Below are 18,304 nucleotides of genomic sequence, written 5' to 3'. Positions count from 1 at the left end.
TGAACTGATAGGGGGCCCAGGGGGGTCTCTTTCCTGGGAGGCTTGTATCTAGTTACCCTGTGAAGCCTACCCCTTCATCTAGGGGAGGCCAGGGACAGTGTCCCTCTGGGGGGACATCTGGGGTCTGCTGTTGGCTGAATTATTGAGAAAGTGTTCAGAACTCTTTCTAAGAAATCGTTGGATATGAAATCAATGGTGTGGTGCCCTGGTGACCTGTTTTGTGGAGATTTAGAAACAGTTGTTCCATGGATATATATTTAAAGAAAATGTCAGATTTCTCCCGGAGGATCATGGGATTCTGCATTCATCTTTGCCTGGGATCAATACACCAGTGAGCTGGATATAACTTATGGAGGAATGAAGACATTCCTTCCAGTGTGAGTCAGCGTGTGAGTGCCACCATGTCTGTGGGGGTATTTTATTCCTGTCATATTGTTAAATAAGGAAAAATCATATTGGAGGATAAAGACGCCCCCCCTCCAAGGAGTTATTGCCCTGGTTGGGGTCTGTTTTTTGAGGAGGAATTAAACATTGAGAGTGGAAAATTTATCTCTTTGGCTGGAGGGGGCCGCACTTTGGCTCTTAGCTGTGGCTATGATTAAAATCCAAACAATCCCAGTTCCTGGCAAATGGAAGAGAAGGTAGTATTTTCTTGTCCCACTTCTTGATTAGTCCACATGGCACCATCTGCCATGAGCCATTTAGACTGCCAGGGTCTGCCTGATGCTGCCTGAGGCCTGGGGTGTGGGGATGGGTTGGTATATTCAGGAAGGAACAATTTTGGCCTTGGGGGACAGAGGGCTCAGTGTGCTGTGGCAGCCAGGAAAGTCTTCAACCGGAAGAGGGAGGCTTTAGTGGAGGTCTGTAGCAACAGAAGGGCAAATAGGTACTGAGCAATTTCTTAGCACATTTCCTTCTTTCACTGAGGGTCTCTTGAGAAGCTCTGCTGTTCCCCCAACCAGCCTCTCCCCTGCTTGACGATTTTCAATCAGCATTGGTGCTGCTGAGCCTCCCCACTGGAAGGACTGAGTGTCTACTGCCCAATGTCCTACTGCCAGTGGGATAGGAGAAAGAAGAGGCACATATTGAGCACCTAATGTGTACGAGGTTCCATCTCATCCTTGGAACAAATCCACAAAGGCAGTATCACTTTAGTATAGTCAGTTTTACAAATGAGGGATTTGAGGCTGGCCCAAGTTAAACAACCAGCCCAGGATCTCAGAGCTGGTAAATGGTAATCTAGGAATTAGTATTATGATTTCTAGAATTATCACCATCTGGGACCACTGTTTTCAAAGACCATGCTCTTTCCCTTACCAACTCAGCAACATTCCAGCATGCATAGGGTCTTTCCACAAGCTTCTTTGAGATGACAGCCCCCTTGAGTGAAGTTATAGGAAAGCCATCTGAGAGTCCTTGCCATAATCCAAGATCCTACCTTTACTTTATTTCTCTTACCTACTTTTGGGAGATGAGGGACAGTTTTAGTGAGCATCTGGCATGTAGCCTCTTGCCAGTCCAGGTGGGGTTCTTCTCATGGAGCCAAATAGGGGCGTCTTTCAAGACTTGCTTTGGAGCAGTGAGCACTGTTTCAGGCTTAAAAGGAATTCAGCTTGGCATGGTGCTGTGCTCTCAGAGGCTTCTGGTTATGGCAAGATGGTTTTTCTGTTTTTTGTTTTTCTTTTTCTTGACAGAAAGACTGCAACTGTTTGTCTAAAAATCAGAGAGAGAGAGTTGGACAGATTGTCTTAGAGATAAAGAATGAATTAGAAAGAAAAGAAGCTTGGATTCTGAATCCCATGATACAATTTAGGCAATGGCAGAGGCACCAGAGGATGTCAACCCACAGCACGGAAACCCTCCAGAAATACCCTAAGGACCATTAATGCATCTTCCCTTAATACCCTGCACGCACAGAGCAGACATGATTAAAATAGATTGGAGTATTTCATTTTCTTAAAGCAAAGTGATAATTACCTCTGGTATGATTTGCAGATTTAATCGACTTGGTAAAATATTAACTCAGTATCAGAGACGAATTTGGGCTTATTCTGGCAGGTTCCTTTTTCCTTTTTTGGCCATAACCACTTTGAAAGCTCCCGGAGAAGTCACTAAACAATCATGTTAATAACAGTATTTCTATAATAGTAATTTCTGTTTTGTTATAGCCCTCTGGCAATTCGCAAAACATATTAATGTATATTATCAGTAATTCTCTCAATAACTTTATAAAGAAGTAATGTCAAATGTGATCATCCCCATTTTACAGCTGTAAAGACAGAGTTTTGGAGAATGAAGTTACTCACAGTCTTAGTTTCTTAATGTGACCATAACGAATGACTACAAACTTGGTGGTTTAGAACAACAGAAAATTATTATTTCACTGGTCTGGAGGCCAGAAGTCTGAAGTCAGGGGTGTCAGCAGAGCTATCCTCTCTTCAAAGGCTTCAGGGAAGAATTCTTCTTTGCCTCTCCCAGCCTCTGGTGGCTCCTGGTACTCTTCTGTATTGCTTCGATCTCTGCCCCCATCTCAGATGGCTAAACATCCCCATCTCCTCATCTTTCATCCCCCTCTCTGGGTTGGGAGTTTTAGATCCACTAGAAATCCAGAACCATCTCATCCCTTGATTTTTAACTTGGTCACATCTGCAAAGACTTAATTTCCAAAGAAAGTCACATCACAGGGACTAAGATTAGGACTCGGACGTATCTTTTTGGAGGACATAATCCAACCTATTATATTTACTCAAAGTGACACAGCTAATGACTCAATTCAGATCTTCTGTTTGTGTGCTTTCTGTACTATCTGATAGTTGTTACTTCAAGGAGGCCTATACTGTGTGCTTTACTCTGTGACAGTGGTGCTTCCCTTGCTGATTTGGGTCCCTTCCCCATTTTCTACCACCTGGCCCCAGGATTGCCATTAGCAGTGCTAATGATTTGGAAGGGGGAAGAAAATCTCCCAAATGATGACTGGGAAATAAGTGTTTTCTCAACACCCAGTCCTGGCCTTGGCTGTGCTGCAAAGCACTTGTGTACTCATGCCCACCTGGGTGGGGCTGCATTCATTGGTGGGAATGCCTCAGGTGCTGTGATCAGGCCCTGGGGCCATCTTGGGTAAGGACTGGATTTGGTCAGCCTTGCCTGAAAGCAGTTGCTGCTGTAGTGTTCACAGGGTCACTTGCACTACTAATGAAGCACAGAGAACCATGCCTATAGGTTTTGCAGGTCCACCCCTGAAGCCCTGGCTGAAGGAGTCTCTGCCCCAGCCCTGGTTTGATGGGAAAAGGGCACCAGAATGAGTAGCACCATTTAGACCTGGGACATGCCCATTTCTTCTTGTCTAAGACTCTCAGCATATAAAGATGACTGTGGATTGACTCAGTGGGATGCTCAGGGTGCCACTATTTTAGGATTAAATGGTTTTGTGCTAGGTATGAGTTTTGTTCTCTAAGAGGCAAATCCAAGTGAGGTACAGTGGCACAGGCCTGCAATCATAACTACTCAAGAGGCTGAGACAGGAAGATTGCAAGTTCAAGACCAGTCGAGGCAATTTAGTGAGACACTGTCTCAAAAAAAAAAAAAAAAAAAAAAAAAAAAAAAAAGAAATACAAGAAATACAAAGGACTGGGGAAGTAGCTCAGGGTGAGAGCACCCTGGGTTCAATCCGCAGTACCACATTAAAAAAATAAAATGAAATGAAACAGAAAAGTCCCGAAGGATGGGGAAGAAATTCCCAAAATTCTTTAGGAGTTTTTAGGAGACTCTGGATTGTAGCAAAGGACCAGGACTCAAGTCCAGTCTTTCAGCTGGTTCGGATCCTGTCAGCAGGGCCCTGGAGGGAAAGGATGGAAGTAAACAAGGGCTGTTACCGAGCCTGTCCCTGGCAGCATCCTTGGCACGTCCCAAACATCTCACCTAACTCTCCTGCCAGCCTCAGGACACTTGGCAGGCTCCACCTCTTGGGGGCCACTGAGAAGTGGGGATGTGCTGCAGCACCAGGCTCGGACTGCACCAGGGGCTGCCCTGGCTTGAGGCGACGCTGCCAAGCCCCGCACTTGTCTGGTCTTTTCAACCCAGGTGGATAATTTGTATTTTTACACCTACTTAATAATGAATGACCACATCTTGTCAAGTGAGCAGCTGGGAAAAACAAGGCTGACCTGGTTCAATTTGCACATATTCAAGCATCTGGAGCCTTCATGTCATCCAGCAGGGCTGCCAGGCTCGCTGAAGTCCTGCGCTGGGCATCCAGACCACTCTGGCTCCTCATGCCTCTGTTTTCACACATACCAGGTGGCAAATTTGACTTTCTGCTTTCTTAAGGAAGCCACCAGTCCTCCCCTTCCCCCTGGGCTTCCTCCCCATGAGGGTTGAAGAATTTGTGTAAGACTTTTGGTGTAACTGGATGCAGTGGTGCAAACCTGTAATCCGAAAGACTCAGGAGACAGAGGCAGGAGGATCACAAATTCAAAGCCATCCTCAGCAACTGGGCGAGTAGCCATATGCAACTTAGCAAGACCCTGCCTCAAAAAAATAAATAAATAAAAAAAGCTGGGGATATTGCTCAGTGGTTAAGCACTCCTGGGTTCAATCTCTGGTGCCAAAAAAAACAAGAAAAAAAAAAAAAAAGTCTTTTGGTATAACCTAGGCACTATGGTACCATGATGCATTGTTATCCTACAATATCTATTATTTTTCTGTCACTTTCTCCTACTTTTTCTCTCTATTCCTTTTCTAGCCACATAGGCATCTTGCTTAATCCCAAAGCAAACACCCCCATGACTACTTTCTCTCTCCTCCTCTTCCTCCTCCTCCCCCTCTTCCCCTCATACCCCTTCTCCTCCTCCATTTTTTGTGGTATTGGGGATTGAACCCAGAGATGCTCTACCACTGAGCTACATCCCCAGCCCTTTTCTTTTGCTTTTGAGACAGGGTCTTGCTAAGTTTCTGAGGCTGGACACCAACTGAAAATCCTCCTGCCTCAGCCTCCAGAGTCACTGGAATTACAAGCATGTGCTTCTGGACCTGACTCAATCTTCCTTTACCTCCCCCAAAACCAGTAATCACCCCCACCTCCCCATCCCCTTTCCTAATAGGTCTCATCTCCTCTTTTCCACAGATTCCTTCTCTTCTGCTTTCAACCAAAGACTGTCCTCCTTACCATTGACTTCCTGCCCCCTGGAATTTAAAAATCTCATCTTTCACTTTTCCTTTCCTTCTTCCAACAAAATGCCAGATGGTGCCTTGTCTTCCTTTGGATGTTTGTGGGATCCACCCTTCCCTCCCCAGTTTTGCCACTTACTCTAGGCCCTTATTTACTGGGTGGCAGTTCTCACCTAGTGATTCAGGGTCACTTGGAGCCTCCCAGGACCCCTTCAGAGAGAATGAGATGTCAAATCTTTCATAACAACACTGGCACATTGTTGGCCTTTCTCTCTTTATCTCACCATTGTACAGGGGCATTTCCCAGAGGCAGAATGATGTGTGATGATCTCATTGCCATGGAACTTGTACTAAGATATTCCGCTGTTTTAAATTGTTCTCAGTTTTATTTTCCAATATGGTAAATAGAGAGAAATAGAACCCACATAAAAGAGCTGTTTGAGGTCCTCAGGAAATTTTTAAGTTCTGGGACCAGAAGTTTGAAAATGTTGACCTGGGCCCTCGTAGGCAGTAGGATGCCTTGTTGTGAATTAGAAAGATGCTCCCTCTGGGTGAGCACAGCCCCATGTCACAGCACAGGGTTTGGATTTCATTCCCTGTTCACTGCTTTGTCTGGATTCTTTGAGAAATGTGCGAACTACCTAACTGTCCATGGTGACCCTGTGTTTAAGAGACACCTGTGTCTCAGCTCACCTCCTCTCTGGTTTATCCCTTACAGTTCTGTGGGCTTGCTCTTCTTACAGGGCTGCTTTATTCATGCTGTTCTCCAGTTCTAAGGGCCTCAGGGGTTTCCACTGCCTCCCAGATAAATTCCAGTCTTCCTGATGTGGCAGTGGATTTCCTCCACTCACCCTTCCAGCTTTATTTCCCAGTGCTCCTTGTCACAAGCTCTCTGCCTTGACTAAGTCTTGCTTTCCTTTTCACATCTCCACCTGCAGCACACCTTGTGCCTTCATGGCTTTCCTCCATCCCTTCCCCTAATCTCTGCCTCCAGGAGCTCCTGATGTCAGGGTCCTCTCTTATTCCTCTTGGCATCCGCATTCAACCCTACCATGCTCTGCATTGGGCAGGTGGGGTGGCCAGTGCATGGATTTTGGAGTGCAACAGACTGCGGTTTGAGACCACTATTCAATACCAGCCAAATACATGACTTAACGTCTCCAGATATTAGATAGTCTCCCTCATCTGTCTGGGGGTGATCCTGGCCATCTCCTAGGACTGTTGTGAGAAGCAGATACTCAATAAAGGCTAATTCTCTTTCCTTCTTTTTTTTTTTTTTTTTTTCTCCTAAAAGAGCACCATGTGCAGAGAGAAGTCAGGGACATTTTCAGGTGAAGAGGACAATATCATATAGGGGTATTCATATTCTACCTGAAGTGTCCTGATGCCTTGAAAACACTGATTCCTCTCCCCTGGAACCTCACTTTCTCCTGAAAACTGATTAATGCTGATGCATGCTTAACTATTTTGGGATTTGCCAGTTGTCAAAAATAACCAGGGTTTTAGTGCAGTGACCCTCCCTCTGGGTAAACAGATTGATCCCTTTAATAGTCCAGAGAATCATATTCCTCCTAATGATCAGATTTGCTGGGTGCTCTTTCCTTTAAGAGTTTTGGGATTGATTAATGCCATTCATCATTTTCCTAATAATACCATGGAGGAGGATGTGACTTGCTCCAAGTCACAAGGCAAATGGTGGAGAGGAAGGACTTTGAACTTGACCCTTCCCCCATCAGACACTCTTTTTCACCCGGCTGCGTGTTCTTGGAGGACAGGGACTGTCTGATTCATCTCTATATTAACAGCACTTAACCCACAACCAGATCTGAAACAGGTGCTTATTAAGGAGTCATTGAATTCATGAAGAAATAAAGTTGGTCCCAAGATGGGCTTTGAGTATACCTTGAAATAGCCAACCACCTATTCCCTCAGGGAAAAGTTCTCTTTCTCTTTCCTTTTATTCACAAGGATTTATGAGCCAAGCTCAGTTTTAGGTACTGGGGCTACAGCAGTGAACAAAATAGGCTATGTCTATGATCTTGATGATGCTTAATTTTTCTTTGGGGAGACAGACACATACACAAAATGAAATAAATATTTAAAAGGATGGCTGTGTGATGGTGAATTCTAGAAAGAACACAGCAGGGCCAGCGACTGGGCATCACAAGGATTGGCAGTGGTTTTGTGTAGAAGTTGATCATAGAAGTTCCTGTGACTCCTCAAATAAGGGAGCCTGTCTTTCAGATATGTATGGTTAGAGCTTGGCAGGCTAAGGTGACAGCAAGGACAAAGGTCCTGAGGCAGGACTGAACCAGTCATGCATGCTAGTGAACTTGCCAACAGCAAGGTTGGTGCGACCGGAGAGAAGCAGGAAAGAGAGATAGGAGGTAACATCAGAAAGAAGATGGAGATAGCGCTGGCTATGCAGGGCTTTGGCTTTGACTTTCAATGAGATGGGAAGCCATTGGAGGGTTTTCAGAAGAGGAGCATTCCTTCCTGGTGCATTTTAAAGATTTCTTTTTTTTTCCCCCAGAGGTATTAAGTGTGCTGAGTTTAATTTGTTTAAAAAATGAGTATATTAGTTTTAAAACTAAATAAATCATAAGTTGTATTCTTATAGGACTTAGAGTTGTACTCTTCCTTTGTCCTTCTTTTCTTTCTTCTTTCATGTGCTGGCTTAATTTCTTCTCTCCTTCATCCCTGAAGAGCAGATGGGGACCCTGTGGGCCTCAACCCTGGGAGGGAGCTGGGCCATCTTCGGTTCAGGGGTTCCTTCCCCTCTCTTCTTGCCCACAGGAGATTGGAGCAGAACTTCTTCAACTGCAGCTGTGACATCCGCTGGATGCAGCTGTGGCAGGAGCAGGGGGAGGCCAGGCTCAACAGCCAGAATCTCTACTGCATCAATGCTGATGGCTCCCAGCTCCCCCTCTTCCGCATGAACATCAGTCAATGTGGTAAGTGGGAGCCTGGCCTCACCTGGCTCCAGGGAGGCGCTCCTCAGATCTGTAGCCTGGCATGCCAGGGCCTTCTTCTGGCCTCAACCTCTGCAGTCAGGTGCAGACCTGACTCACCTTTTCCCTCCTTGGTCATTCCCATCCCAGAGCTAGCCAAGGGAAGGTTGGTTTCAGGAATGCAGATAGGAGTCATATGCTTTCTGTTTCTCATCAGATCAGATTCCCTTTCTTGTCAACCAGACCTGAAGGTGCATGTCTCAAGGTGTGGTGTCCAGACTTCCTCTATTGGAATTTTCTAAGGTGCTTTAAGAGAAGCAGATTTCTGGGCCCAACCACAGACCGCAACCTTTGAGATCAGAATGTCTAGGGATGGGTCCCAGAAATCTGAATTTCTAGATGGTTCCCCGGGAGAACCAAACATACCCATTTTATGAGTAGTGGAAAGGAGCCATTGGGTTTACTTGTTAAAGTGCATTCCTTGGGCAACTGCCTCATCCATGCCCTGAGAGGTGGGAGTGAACAACTGTATGGGCTTCAACTCTGAGCTCTGATGTCTACTGGGAAGAAGGTGTAAAGCGTCTGGAATTTGTGGGGGAGGGAGTCTTCTGAGAACTCAAATTGTGTTGGAGTTATTGGTCAAAGCAAGAAGGGCCACCACTGGTCCCAGGTAGAGAGCTTTCTTTAGGTGGAGTTTACCTGTCTCTTCATTCCTTCTGTTGTCCACCCTGCTCCCAGACCTTCCTGAGATCAGTGTGAGCCATGTCAACCTTACTGTCCGAGAGGGTGACAACGCTGTTATCACTTGCAATGGCTCTGGATCGCCCTTGCCTGATGTGGACTGGATAGTCACGGGGCTGCAGTCCATCAACACCCACCAGGTAGGCATCCTAGCATCAGCCGCCTTCAGGGTGCTAAGGAGTGGTCACTTTTTAGTCACACAGAGAGAAAGCTTGTTGTTCTGTCACTATAGGAAGAAACATGGAGACTTGGAGTCTATCCAGCTGAAATATTTTCTAGCCATTTTGACTAATCAACCTCTAATCATACTAATCAACCTCTCTGTACCTTAGTTTCCTCATCTGTGAAATGTGTATAATGCTAACATTCAAGACAGTGTAATGTTAACATGAGAATTACTTGAGCCATTGACTGTGAAGAGCTTGGCATTTGGTCAGTGTTCTTTCACCAGAAAGACCTTCTTCCCCATCTGTTCTGCTTTCCTCTTGATTCCTGAAGGCGTTCAGGGTTAGATAGGAGAGTGCCCTTGTAGAAACTAATTTTTGTCTTTTTACTTGGGTTTTCAGACAAATCTGAATTGGACCAATGTACATGCCATCAACTTGACACTGGTGAATGTGACGAGCGAGGACAATGGCTTCACCCTGACATGCATTGCAGAGAACGTGGTGGGCATGAGCAATGCCAGTGTTGCCCTCACTGTCTACTGTAAGTGCAGGCAGCACAGCTGGGTACTAAGTGGATGCTGGTACAGAGTCTGGGGAGGGACGGAGACCTTGCTAGAACTGAGCTAGAGCAGTGACCCTGGTCTGCCATCACAGGCAGAAAAGCTTCCATAGGGCAGGACGGAGAAGGAAGTCCTTGAACCCGCAGGGTGCAATGGTGCAACTTGGGAGGCTGAGGCAGGAGGATAAGTTCAAGGCCAGACTCAGCAACTTAGTGAGAGTCTCAAAATAAAAAAAATAAAAAGGGCTGGGGATGTAGCTCAATGATAAAGAGTCCCTGGGTTCGATCCCCAACATGGAAAAAAAAGAAAAAGAAAAAGAAAAAGTTAAAGTTCTGGGATAGTAAACCCAAGAAAGGGTGTCCTTTCCCCTCATAAGATGCTGTTTCCCCACTTCAGCTATATCTTCAGGACACTCCTGAGTGGGCCATTTCTACCTTTGCTTAAATCCCTAAAATGCCCTGACAGGGAATCCAGTTCGGGTAGATCCAGGAAGCTTGGATGGTTGGCTGCAGGATTCTGCTTCTCTCCGCCTTTTCAGAGCTGGGTGGGAGAGAATGGGGATCTCGTCTCAGTTACTGGAAGGCTGCTCTGGGACACAAGAGTCCTGGTGTCCAGGATTTCAGCTGGCCTCTTCCCCCACAGACCCCCCACGTGTAGTGAGCCTGGAGGAGCCCGAGCTGCGCCTGGAGCATTGCATCGAGTTTGTGGTGCGCGGGAATCCTCCGCCAACGCTGCACTGGCTGCATAATGGGCAGCCGCTGAGGGAGTCCAAGATCATCCACGTGGAGTACTACCAGGAAGGCGAGGTCTCCGAGGGCTGCCTGCTCTTCAACAAGCCCACCCACTACAATAATGGAAACTACACCCTTATTGCTAAAAACCCACTGGGCACAGCCAACCAGACCATCAATGGCCACTTCCTCAAGGAGCCTTTTCCAGGTGAGGGCAGCCCAGCTGGCTCTGGAGTGCAGGATTCCTTCTGGGAGTTGGGGTGTTGGGTGGTAGCTTGAGAGAAGAAGAGTCACTCATGGTCCTACAGTTTTCACAGGTAACCAAACACATGCGGGCACCATCCATGCTTTGTATAAGCTGGAATAAAGTCTCTATTTTTTCAAAACATCTCAGTAAAATCTAAGACCTCTCAGAAACACACAATTGTGCATGTGTTACATGTACTGTGTTACAGTAGAGAACACAGGGACTTCAGACATGGTTGATAATGGTAGAGAATTTCCAGCAAGTACTTTATTTTTTGGGAGACCCTGGACCTGGTGGTTTTCTAATCCTTGGTTTCCTCAACTATGAAATGGGCATGATTATAACAGCTCCTCTAAGAGTCTTGTTTATTGATATATTATTTATTTAATGAATTAATTTCTTTGTGGTCCTGGGGGTTGAACCCAGGGGTGCTCTACTATGGAGCTACATCTCCAGCTCTTTTTACTTTTTATTTTGAGGCAGGGTCTTGCTAAGTTGTCCAGGATGGTCTCAAACTTGCAATCCTCCTGCCTCAGCCTCCCGAGTCCCTGGGATTGCAGGGATGGGCCAGCATACCTGGAATTTGTGACTTTTAAATGAGTTTATATACAGCACAGGTCACAGAATTTGGCACCTCTTTCTGCTTGCTGGTCAGCAGCAAGGCTTGCCTTGAATCTGGCCTCGAGAGCTGCAACTTCTTCTGGGGAGTATTTGATGCTATCAGCCTTTGATGGTACTAATGCTAATCACTGAAGTAATGGAAAAGCTTTACTTGGATTTTTGGAGGTGTTTCTTTCTTCATCTAGGCTAGGTCATTCCAAATATCTCCCTGAAGCTGAAGGAGAAGAAAACACCCAAAGAACCTAGTGACAGTAGGTTGTAGCATTTCTTGCTGGATTCCACAATAGATGAGTTTCTGTCCACCAGAAGAAATAAGAAGCCTTGTTTCTCTGCTGACCTTGGTGATCTGTGCTTGGAGCTGACTGGGTGACATCCTGGCCTTCAATCCCCTGAACCTGAGTTCTGAACCCTGAACCTGAACCCTGAATCTGGGTTCTGTTGGGCTGGAGGGAGGTATAAAGCCTGACGTCATATGCAGTGGGGAGGTAGCGAGAGCTAGCAGTAGGCAGCATCTGTTCATATGTAGGTGACTTCATGGCTTGTACCCACAAGGAGGTGACTCTGGGGGGCTATTTATCTTAGGACAAGGGAACTGGGACTAGAGTCCCTAAGAGTGAAACTGGATGAATGAAGGCTGCAAGCAAAGCTCAATTCTTACCACTGGGGTCCAGGGTTTGATGGAGCCATCTTTCCAGAGAGCATTGAGAGCATGCTGATGTTTGAGACCCTATAAACCTCGTGTGGTCTGACATTCCCAGCATCATTTCCAGTAGGCCCTGTAAGAAGTCTCAAGACACTTCCTGTTGAGGATCATGCTGGGCTCTTTTGGCAGGGAGAAGGGTCCTGGCCTGTACAGTGGAAGCAGTGGCTTTTGAAGGTGGAGATAATTTGCTCTCATGGTCATAAAGTCAGGCTAGACCTAGTGGACACAAAGGGCTGGCATAATTCTTTGATCTACCTGTGTCCACCTGATTAGAGAATGAATTCTGATTTTCCAAAGCAGGGTCTATACTCCCTGATGGGAGAAAGCAGTTCCCTGTATCCTCCCAGCTATATGTACACATCCCCTGTCCCCACAAACTGCAGCGGCCCTTCTCACAGTCCCTGGATACCCTCATCACCTCAGTCAGTTATGAAGACTCCTTAGGCCAATGGTTCTCAAACTGTGGTCCCCAGCATCACCTGGGAATGGGTTAAAACTGAAATTGTCAAGCCCCTCAGTTCCTCTGAATTAGAAACTCTGGGGCAGGTTCCCACAGCTACGCTTCATCAAGCCCCCAGGTGACTTGATATCCCTCCTTTGCAATCTGGCATTTGGTGGGAATCTGGCTCCAGGAGTGGGGGGTGAAGGGTAGAGTCACACAGAAGCTCAGAGAGAAGGCAGCTCGCCTGAGGTGTGTTTCTCAGCCCCATCCACACCCTGCCAGGGCCACCCTGTGTGGAGGTTGCTCGTTTGATGAGACTTTATGTTAAAGGAATCAATGGATGATGAAAAGGTAATGACAGGGAAGAGATGGGCCAGTCATGTCAAGTGACAAGACGTCTAAATGTTCAGAAGAGTAAATTATCTAGGGGAGCAGGCAAGGATACCACATAACCCTCTCAAATAAACTCACGCTGGCTGAACACCGGATACAAAGCTGTTTGGCAGGTCTCTGCTCTTCCCTTCTGACCTGAGGGTGTAGAGAAGATCCTATTTATCATGTGTACCTCTCTCTCGCTTCTGGGCAGGACAGCGAAGCATCAAGGTTAAAAGCAAGGGCTCTGAAATCAGAACGACTTAGGTGCAAATCCCATCTGTGGTCCTCCCAGACAGGGGGCCTGGGCTCTTAGAATGGGGCTTAGTGCATAGTTAGTACTTTATGCCTCAGTTTCTTCATTTGCAAAATGGGAATGATCAGAGTACCCAGCCTAAGTTGTCATGAGGATTAAATGAAGTCATAGATGCAAGTGCTCAGCAGTATGTCCGCACAGAGAAAAGACTTAGTTGCTGTTGACTGTTGCTAGATTAAGAAGGTGAATTCTGGAGTTCTAGAACTAATTGTCAGTCTCTGGTGGAACCAGTAAGTTCTAGCTGGGCATGGTGGTGAATGCCTGTAATCCCAGGTACTTGAGAGGTTCAGGCAGGAGGATCAAAAGTCCAAGACCAGTCTGGGCTACTTAGTGAGTCCCTGTTCTTAAAATTAAAAAAAAAAAAAAATGAGGAATTGGGGAATTACCTTTGTGGCAGAGCACCTCCGGGTTCAGTCTCCAGGACTGCAAAAAAAAAAAAAAAAAACAACTAAACAATACAAAAAACATGCATAAAAACAAAAACATTAGCCGATTCTAATAGCTTCAGGCAGTCTAGGGTAGTGGTTATGCAGTCCCTCTGCCAGGGTCCAAACTCACTCCATCACTCCTTAGCTGTGTGACTTCAGGAGAGTACTTCATCTCCCTCTTTCTGCCTCAGAGGTTGTGGTGCAGATGAATCCTTGACTTCTCAGGCAGTTAATGTCTGGCTGCAGGAGACACACACATTTCATTCATTGTGCAGCCTCGTTGGCATTCCTCTGGTGCTTGGCATGCTGGCTCAGTCCTCCTCCTGGCCTGCTGGTAGGGGTCAGAGTGGAGGAGCATTCGTGGGCTTGTCGTCTTCTGCTGTGCATGTCTGAGTCCCTGTCACAGTTTAGGGAGCAGCCCAAGTCTCCCTCTCCCAGAGCTGCCTGAATGTACAGATGCTCCCAGGCTCCAGCAAAGGACTTACATGTTCATAGACTGATTTGGAGATGATAGGGTTAACAGATTGGGCTAAAACATTTGGCTGACTCGAGAATATTCTCTAATAAATGGGAGCCTTATGAGAAATTTGCAAATTAATAGATTCTGCAAATGGATCTGGCCCCTCTCTCCACTCAGGCCTTGAAGCCAAGGCTGGAGCCCCCATCTCCTCCATCCTCCTCCCAATCAGGCTTTGGGCCATCTGCAGTGGAGGAGAGAGTGGTGACATGAAGGCTGTGCTCAGGGATTGTGAGGAAGCTCTTTTGTTCTCCCCTGTGACAACACAGAAGACAAGACAAGAAGCAAGCCACTGAATGACAGTATAAATAGGACCTTCTCTGAAGGCCTCCATCGCACAGAGCATCCCAGCCCTACACGTAGTTAGATACTTAACAGATTTGTTATCACAGTGGCTGTGAGGGCTTAGCCAAGGTCTGGTAAGTAGAAGACCCACAGTGAATGGAAGAATGAGCAAATGAATGAATTGCTCTTATTTTCAGGGTGTGGCAGGCAGAGATGTAGTATAATGTAGCATCAGTGTCTCCTGAGAACTGGTTTATGCAAATTCTTGAGACCCACCCAGGCCTACTGGATCAGACACTCTGGGGTGATGACCATTAGTTTTTGTTTCTTTTTTTTGGTTTTGGGAATTGAAACCAGGGCTGCTTTACCACTGCATCCCCAGCCCTTTTTAATTTTTTATTTCAAGACAGGGCCTTGCTACATTTCTGAGGCTGGCCTCCAACTTGAAATTCTCCTGCCTCAGCCTCCCGAGTTGTTGGGATCACAGGCATGCATTACCATGCCCAACCTAGCTTGACTTAAATCTTATCACTTGTCCCACTGACATTCTTTTGTCATCTGGGATCCAATTCAGAATTATATCTTACTTTTACTTCCACTTCACCTTAGTCTCTCTCAGCTTGGGACAGTTCCCCACTGTTTGTCTTATATTATCTTGGCACTATTGTAGAAAACTCACTAATTATTTTGTAGACTGTCTCTCAATTTGTATTTATTTCTCATTATTAAATTCCAGTTACGCATATTTGAAGAACATCACAGAAGTGATGCTCTGCCTTCTGGTCCCCTGTATCAGGGAGTGCACAATGTTTCTATGATTTGTCATCAGTGATGTTGACTTTATCATTTGGTCAAGGTGGTGTCTACTAGGTTCCTCCATTGCAAAGTGACTCTTTTCTCCTTTGTAAGGATAATGATTTGAAACCACGTAAATGGCTTGTTTCTCATTATTCTTTCATGCACTGATTTTAACATTCATTGAGGGTTCTTGCCCGAAACATTTATTAAAGTATTTGCCAAATACTGTAATAAACATTTATTATAGTATTTGCCAAATGGTGATTTTTCTATTTCTATCATTCCTTCTATGTCTACTAGCTGGAATTCTACCATAAGGAAGTGCTCTCTCTTCTTCTTTCAATTATTTGTTGTATCGTGTGGATTCATAGATATTTTTATAATTTATGTATTCATTTGCTAGGTTTGCCATTGTAACATACTATAGACGGAGTGGCTTAAACAACAGAAATTCATTTTCTCATATTTCTGGAGGGTAGAAATCTAGCATCAGCATTGGCAGGGTTGGTTTCTTTTGGGGCCTTGCTTGTAGATGCCATTACTCCCTGTCCTCACCTGGGTTCCCCTCTGTGCATGTCTTTGTCCCAATCTCCTTTTATCAGGACACCAGTCATGTTGGATTAGAGGCCACACTGATGACCTCATTTTAACTTCAGTAACTTCTTAGGATATAGTCACATTATGAAGTACTGGGTATTACAACTTTAATATATGAATTTTGTGTGTGGGGGATGACACAATTCAATCCATGACAATCCATGACTGTTACTACTTAGTTGCTAAATTATTCCACATTTGACCATTAGAAGCCCCTTTCTCAGTTCTCTCTCTAGGTCCCCATTAATCTTTAAGCACTTTCTTATTCTCTAGTACTATAAGCTATTCTAAGCCCATCTTGCATTTTCTCTGTACTGGCCCTGAAATCATTCATTTCTTTAAGGAATACTCATTCTTTTCTGTGAAGAATGGTAGCAATTGCCCTCGAGATGATTCCATTGCACACTAAAGTTTGAGCATCTCTGGTAGAGTAGTTATTGTTTAAATGGAGAGGATGCCTCTTACCTCCAGGGATGGCTATAGGGACTGAGTGATATGTTACCTGAAGCATTTAGTACAGCCTCTGGCTCATAGTCAATGTCCAATTTAAGATGAGCTTTCATTCTTTGCTAAGCCATTTCTAAAGGCCAATGTTCAAATAACTCTTTTTCCATCTGAAGAATGGGCAGATTGTAGAGGGATTCCCAACCTCTCAGTGACCTACTAGAATCAACTGCACTTATCAATTTGAGGAATTTCAACTCGACATCATAGTGGCTTCCAGCACCATCCCCAGCACTCTGGATCCTGAAGGAGGGAGGGCTGTGGGGGAGATAGTGGATCAGGGTTTAAATTACCATTTCCTAATGAAACTAGTTTGGTTTCTAGTTCCCAGGTGGGTCTCCTTTGGGACCAGGAGTTTTACCTCTCATTCTTTCTCCAGTTGGAGAACCACCCCATATAAAGAGGTGGTGCTTGGGGGACATATGATGTGTCAAGAATTTTAGTGCCTGTCACTTGCTATGGGAACAGGGGATCATGGTGAGTGGGAGAGGTCATAGCTATGAGTATGATGTGGTGTGCCTTTTCTATTTTTTATTACATTTGCTAATGACCCCTTTGTCCTTTTTTGCAGAAAGCACAGATATCTTTGACTTTGGTAAGTCCACCTTACCTTTTGCTTTGAAAATGGTTTATTCTGGTAGTTTGGGTAGCTATTGAATCCAGACCATTCTCTTTCCTATTTCAGGTGATTCCCAGTCCCATAGTGGCAGTGGGCCTTTGATTGAATTTTGAAAAGAGTAGAAATGTAGTTTTACTTGGACAGTTCCAAGCCCATTTTTCTTGGGTCATTGCCTCAGTTTTCCCAAGGGGGTTCTATAAGGTATGGCCATGTTGTGGGTCTCCCTACCTAGATAAAAAGGGGATGCCTATAGGGTTTTATGAGCCCCTCTTCAAAATTTCAGTTGTTCTTGCAGAAACCATATGGAATTTATAAACCTACTAATTGTTCTCTCTTGCTTCAAGTGCCCAAGAATTTGACCGGAACCCACCCTAAGTAGAGTTGCGATTTACAAGACCTCCTAATGGATACATGTGGTCCCCAAATGGAATAATTGAAGCTCAGTTTATAAGTGATTTGCTACTAGGGCTAGATAAACCTAAAAGGATTTGGGGTTTTGCCTGTGGGAATAAGAGTAGTCATTTCCATTTCTGCCCAGTGTTTGTCCTGTATAGTGATACTATTGACCATTTGGCACTGATATAAATATCATCTGTGATTCTTTCACTTGCTCTTCATTTTTATTTGTTCTTTTTAGTTATACATGACAGTAAAATCTATTTTGATATTTTTATACAAACATGAAATCTATATTATTGTAATTAGGATCCCAGAACTGTGAACATACATGATGTTGGGGACTTGTAATCTCACAGATGTTCCCTCAGAGAATTCTGAGTTAGGGTCATTTCTTGCCAGGGGGTGATTATGACTGGAGGACAAGTCAATACCTGGCTTCCCGTCCAGGTCTTCTTGGGTAAAGGTGGTGTTTCCTGGTCAGGTGGTTATGTTGTTCAAGTTGAGCTGCCACTGTGTTCTGAAATCAATGTGAGGGAGTTGGATACTGGTTTGCTTCTGAGACCACAGGCCTGGATCTCACTGAAGAATAATGAGGGAAAAAGGATGGGTGCATGAGAAACAGGGAAGAGGAAAGGAATGCCCTCTGCAAGAGTAACAGAATGTTAGGAACAGCTGTCATCATTGATAAAATCTGCCTAATTCATACCCTGGCTAGGATCCCAAGTCCTTTTCCTCCTTTCTATCCTATAGTTCATGCACATTGCCCAGGTTACAGTTTATTCTCTGGGGGTGGAGGTAGAAGATAGGAATGAAGGCCCTTTTTGCCTTATGGAGTTTGCCCTTGAGCTGTAGCACTAGCCAGGTGGGCAGACAGGGCCTGGCCTTGGGGATCTCCTGCAAACCTGGGAGGGAAGCCTGGAAGATGGTGGCCTCCAGAGGGCCTTCTCCAGCAGGAAGTGTCAAGAGGGACTAAGAGGTGGACAGGGACTATGACTGGGCTTCCCAAGGCCAGGAAGCTAACTGTCCTCTTGTGTTTGATTTTCAGACTCTGAAGTAAGCCCTACACCTCCTATCACTGTGACCCACAAACCAGAGGAGGACACTTTTGGGGTGAGTCGCTTTGTGGTTAAGAGGAACATG

The 18,304-nt window shown here is 45.4% G+C and overlaps 1 protein-coding gene across 8 annotated transcripts in view; it reads left to right on the top strand.

The window, feature by feature from the left end:
• Positions 1 to 18,304, top strand: part of NTRK3 (neurotrophic receptor tyrosine kinase 3) — a 389,200-nt gene that overhangs the window by 113,089 nt on the left and 257,807 nt on the right. For all 8 annotated transcript variants that reach the window (XM_079127497.1, XM_079127496.1, XM_079127500.1 and 5 more), the window contains 6 exons: positions 7,963 to 8,120; positions 8,856 to 8,998; positions 9,425 to 9,566; positions 10,228 to 10,524; positions 16,718 to 16,741; positions 18,210 to 18,274. In XM_079127497.1, coding sequence (XP_078983623.1) covers positions 7,963 to 8,120; positions 8,856 to 8,998; positions 9,425 to 9,566; positions 10,228 to 10,524; positions 16,718 to 16,741; positions 18,210 to 18,274 — 829 coding nt within the window. The remainder of the gene's footprint in view (positions 1 to 7,962; positions 8,121 to 8,855; positions 8,999 to 9,424; positions 9,567 to 10,227; positions 10,525 to 16,717; positions 16,742 to 18,209; positions 18,275 to 18,304) is intronic.

The sequence above is a fragment of the Sciurus vulgaris genome (assembly GCF_902686455.1).
Source record: "Sciurus vulgaris genome assembly, chromosome: 2".
Taxonomy (NCBI): domain Eukaryota; kingdom Metazoa; phylum Chordata; class Mammalia; order Rodentia; family Sciuridae; genus Sciurus; species Sciurus vulgaris.
Note: the sequence above shows the minus strand (reverse complement) of the source record. Positions and strands in the feature narration are given on the sequence as shown.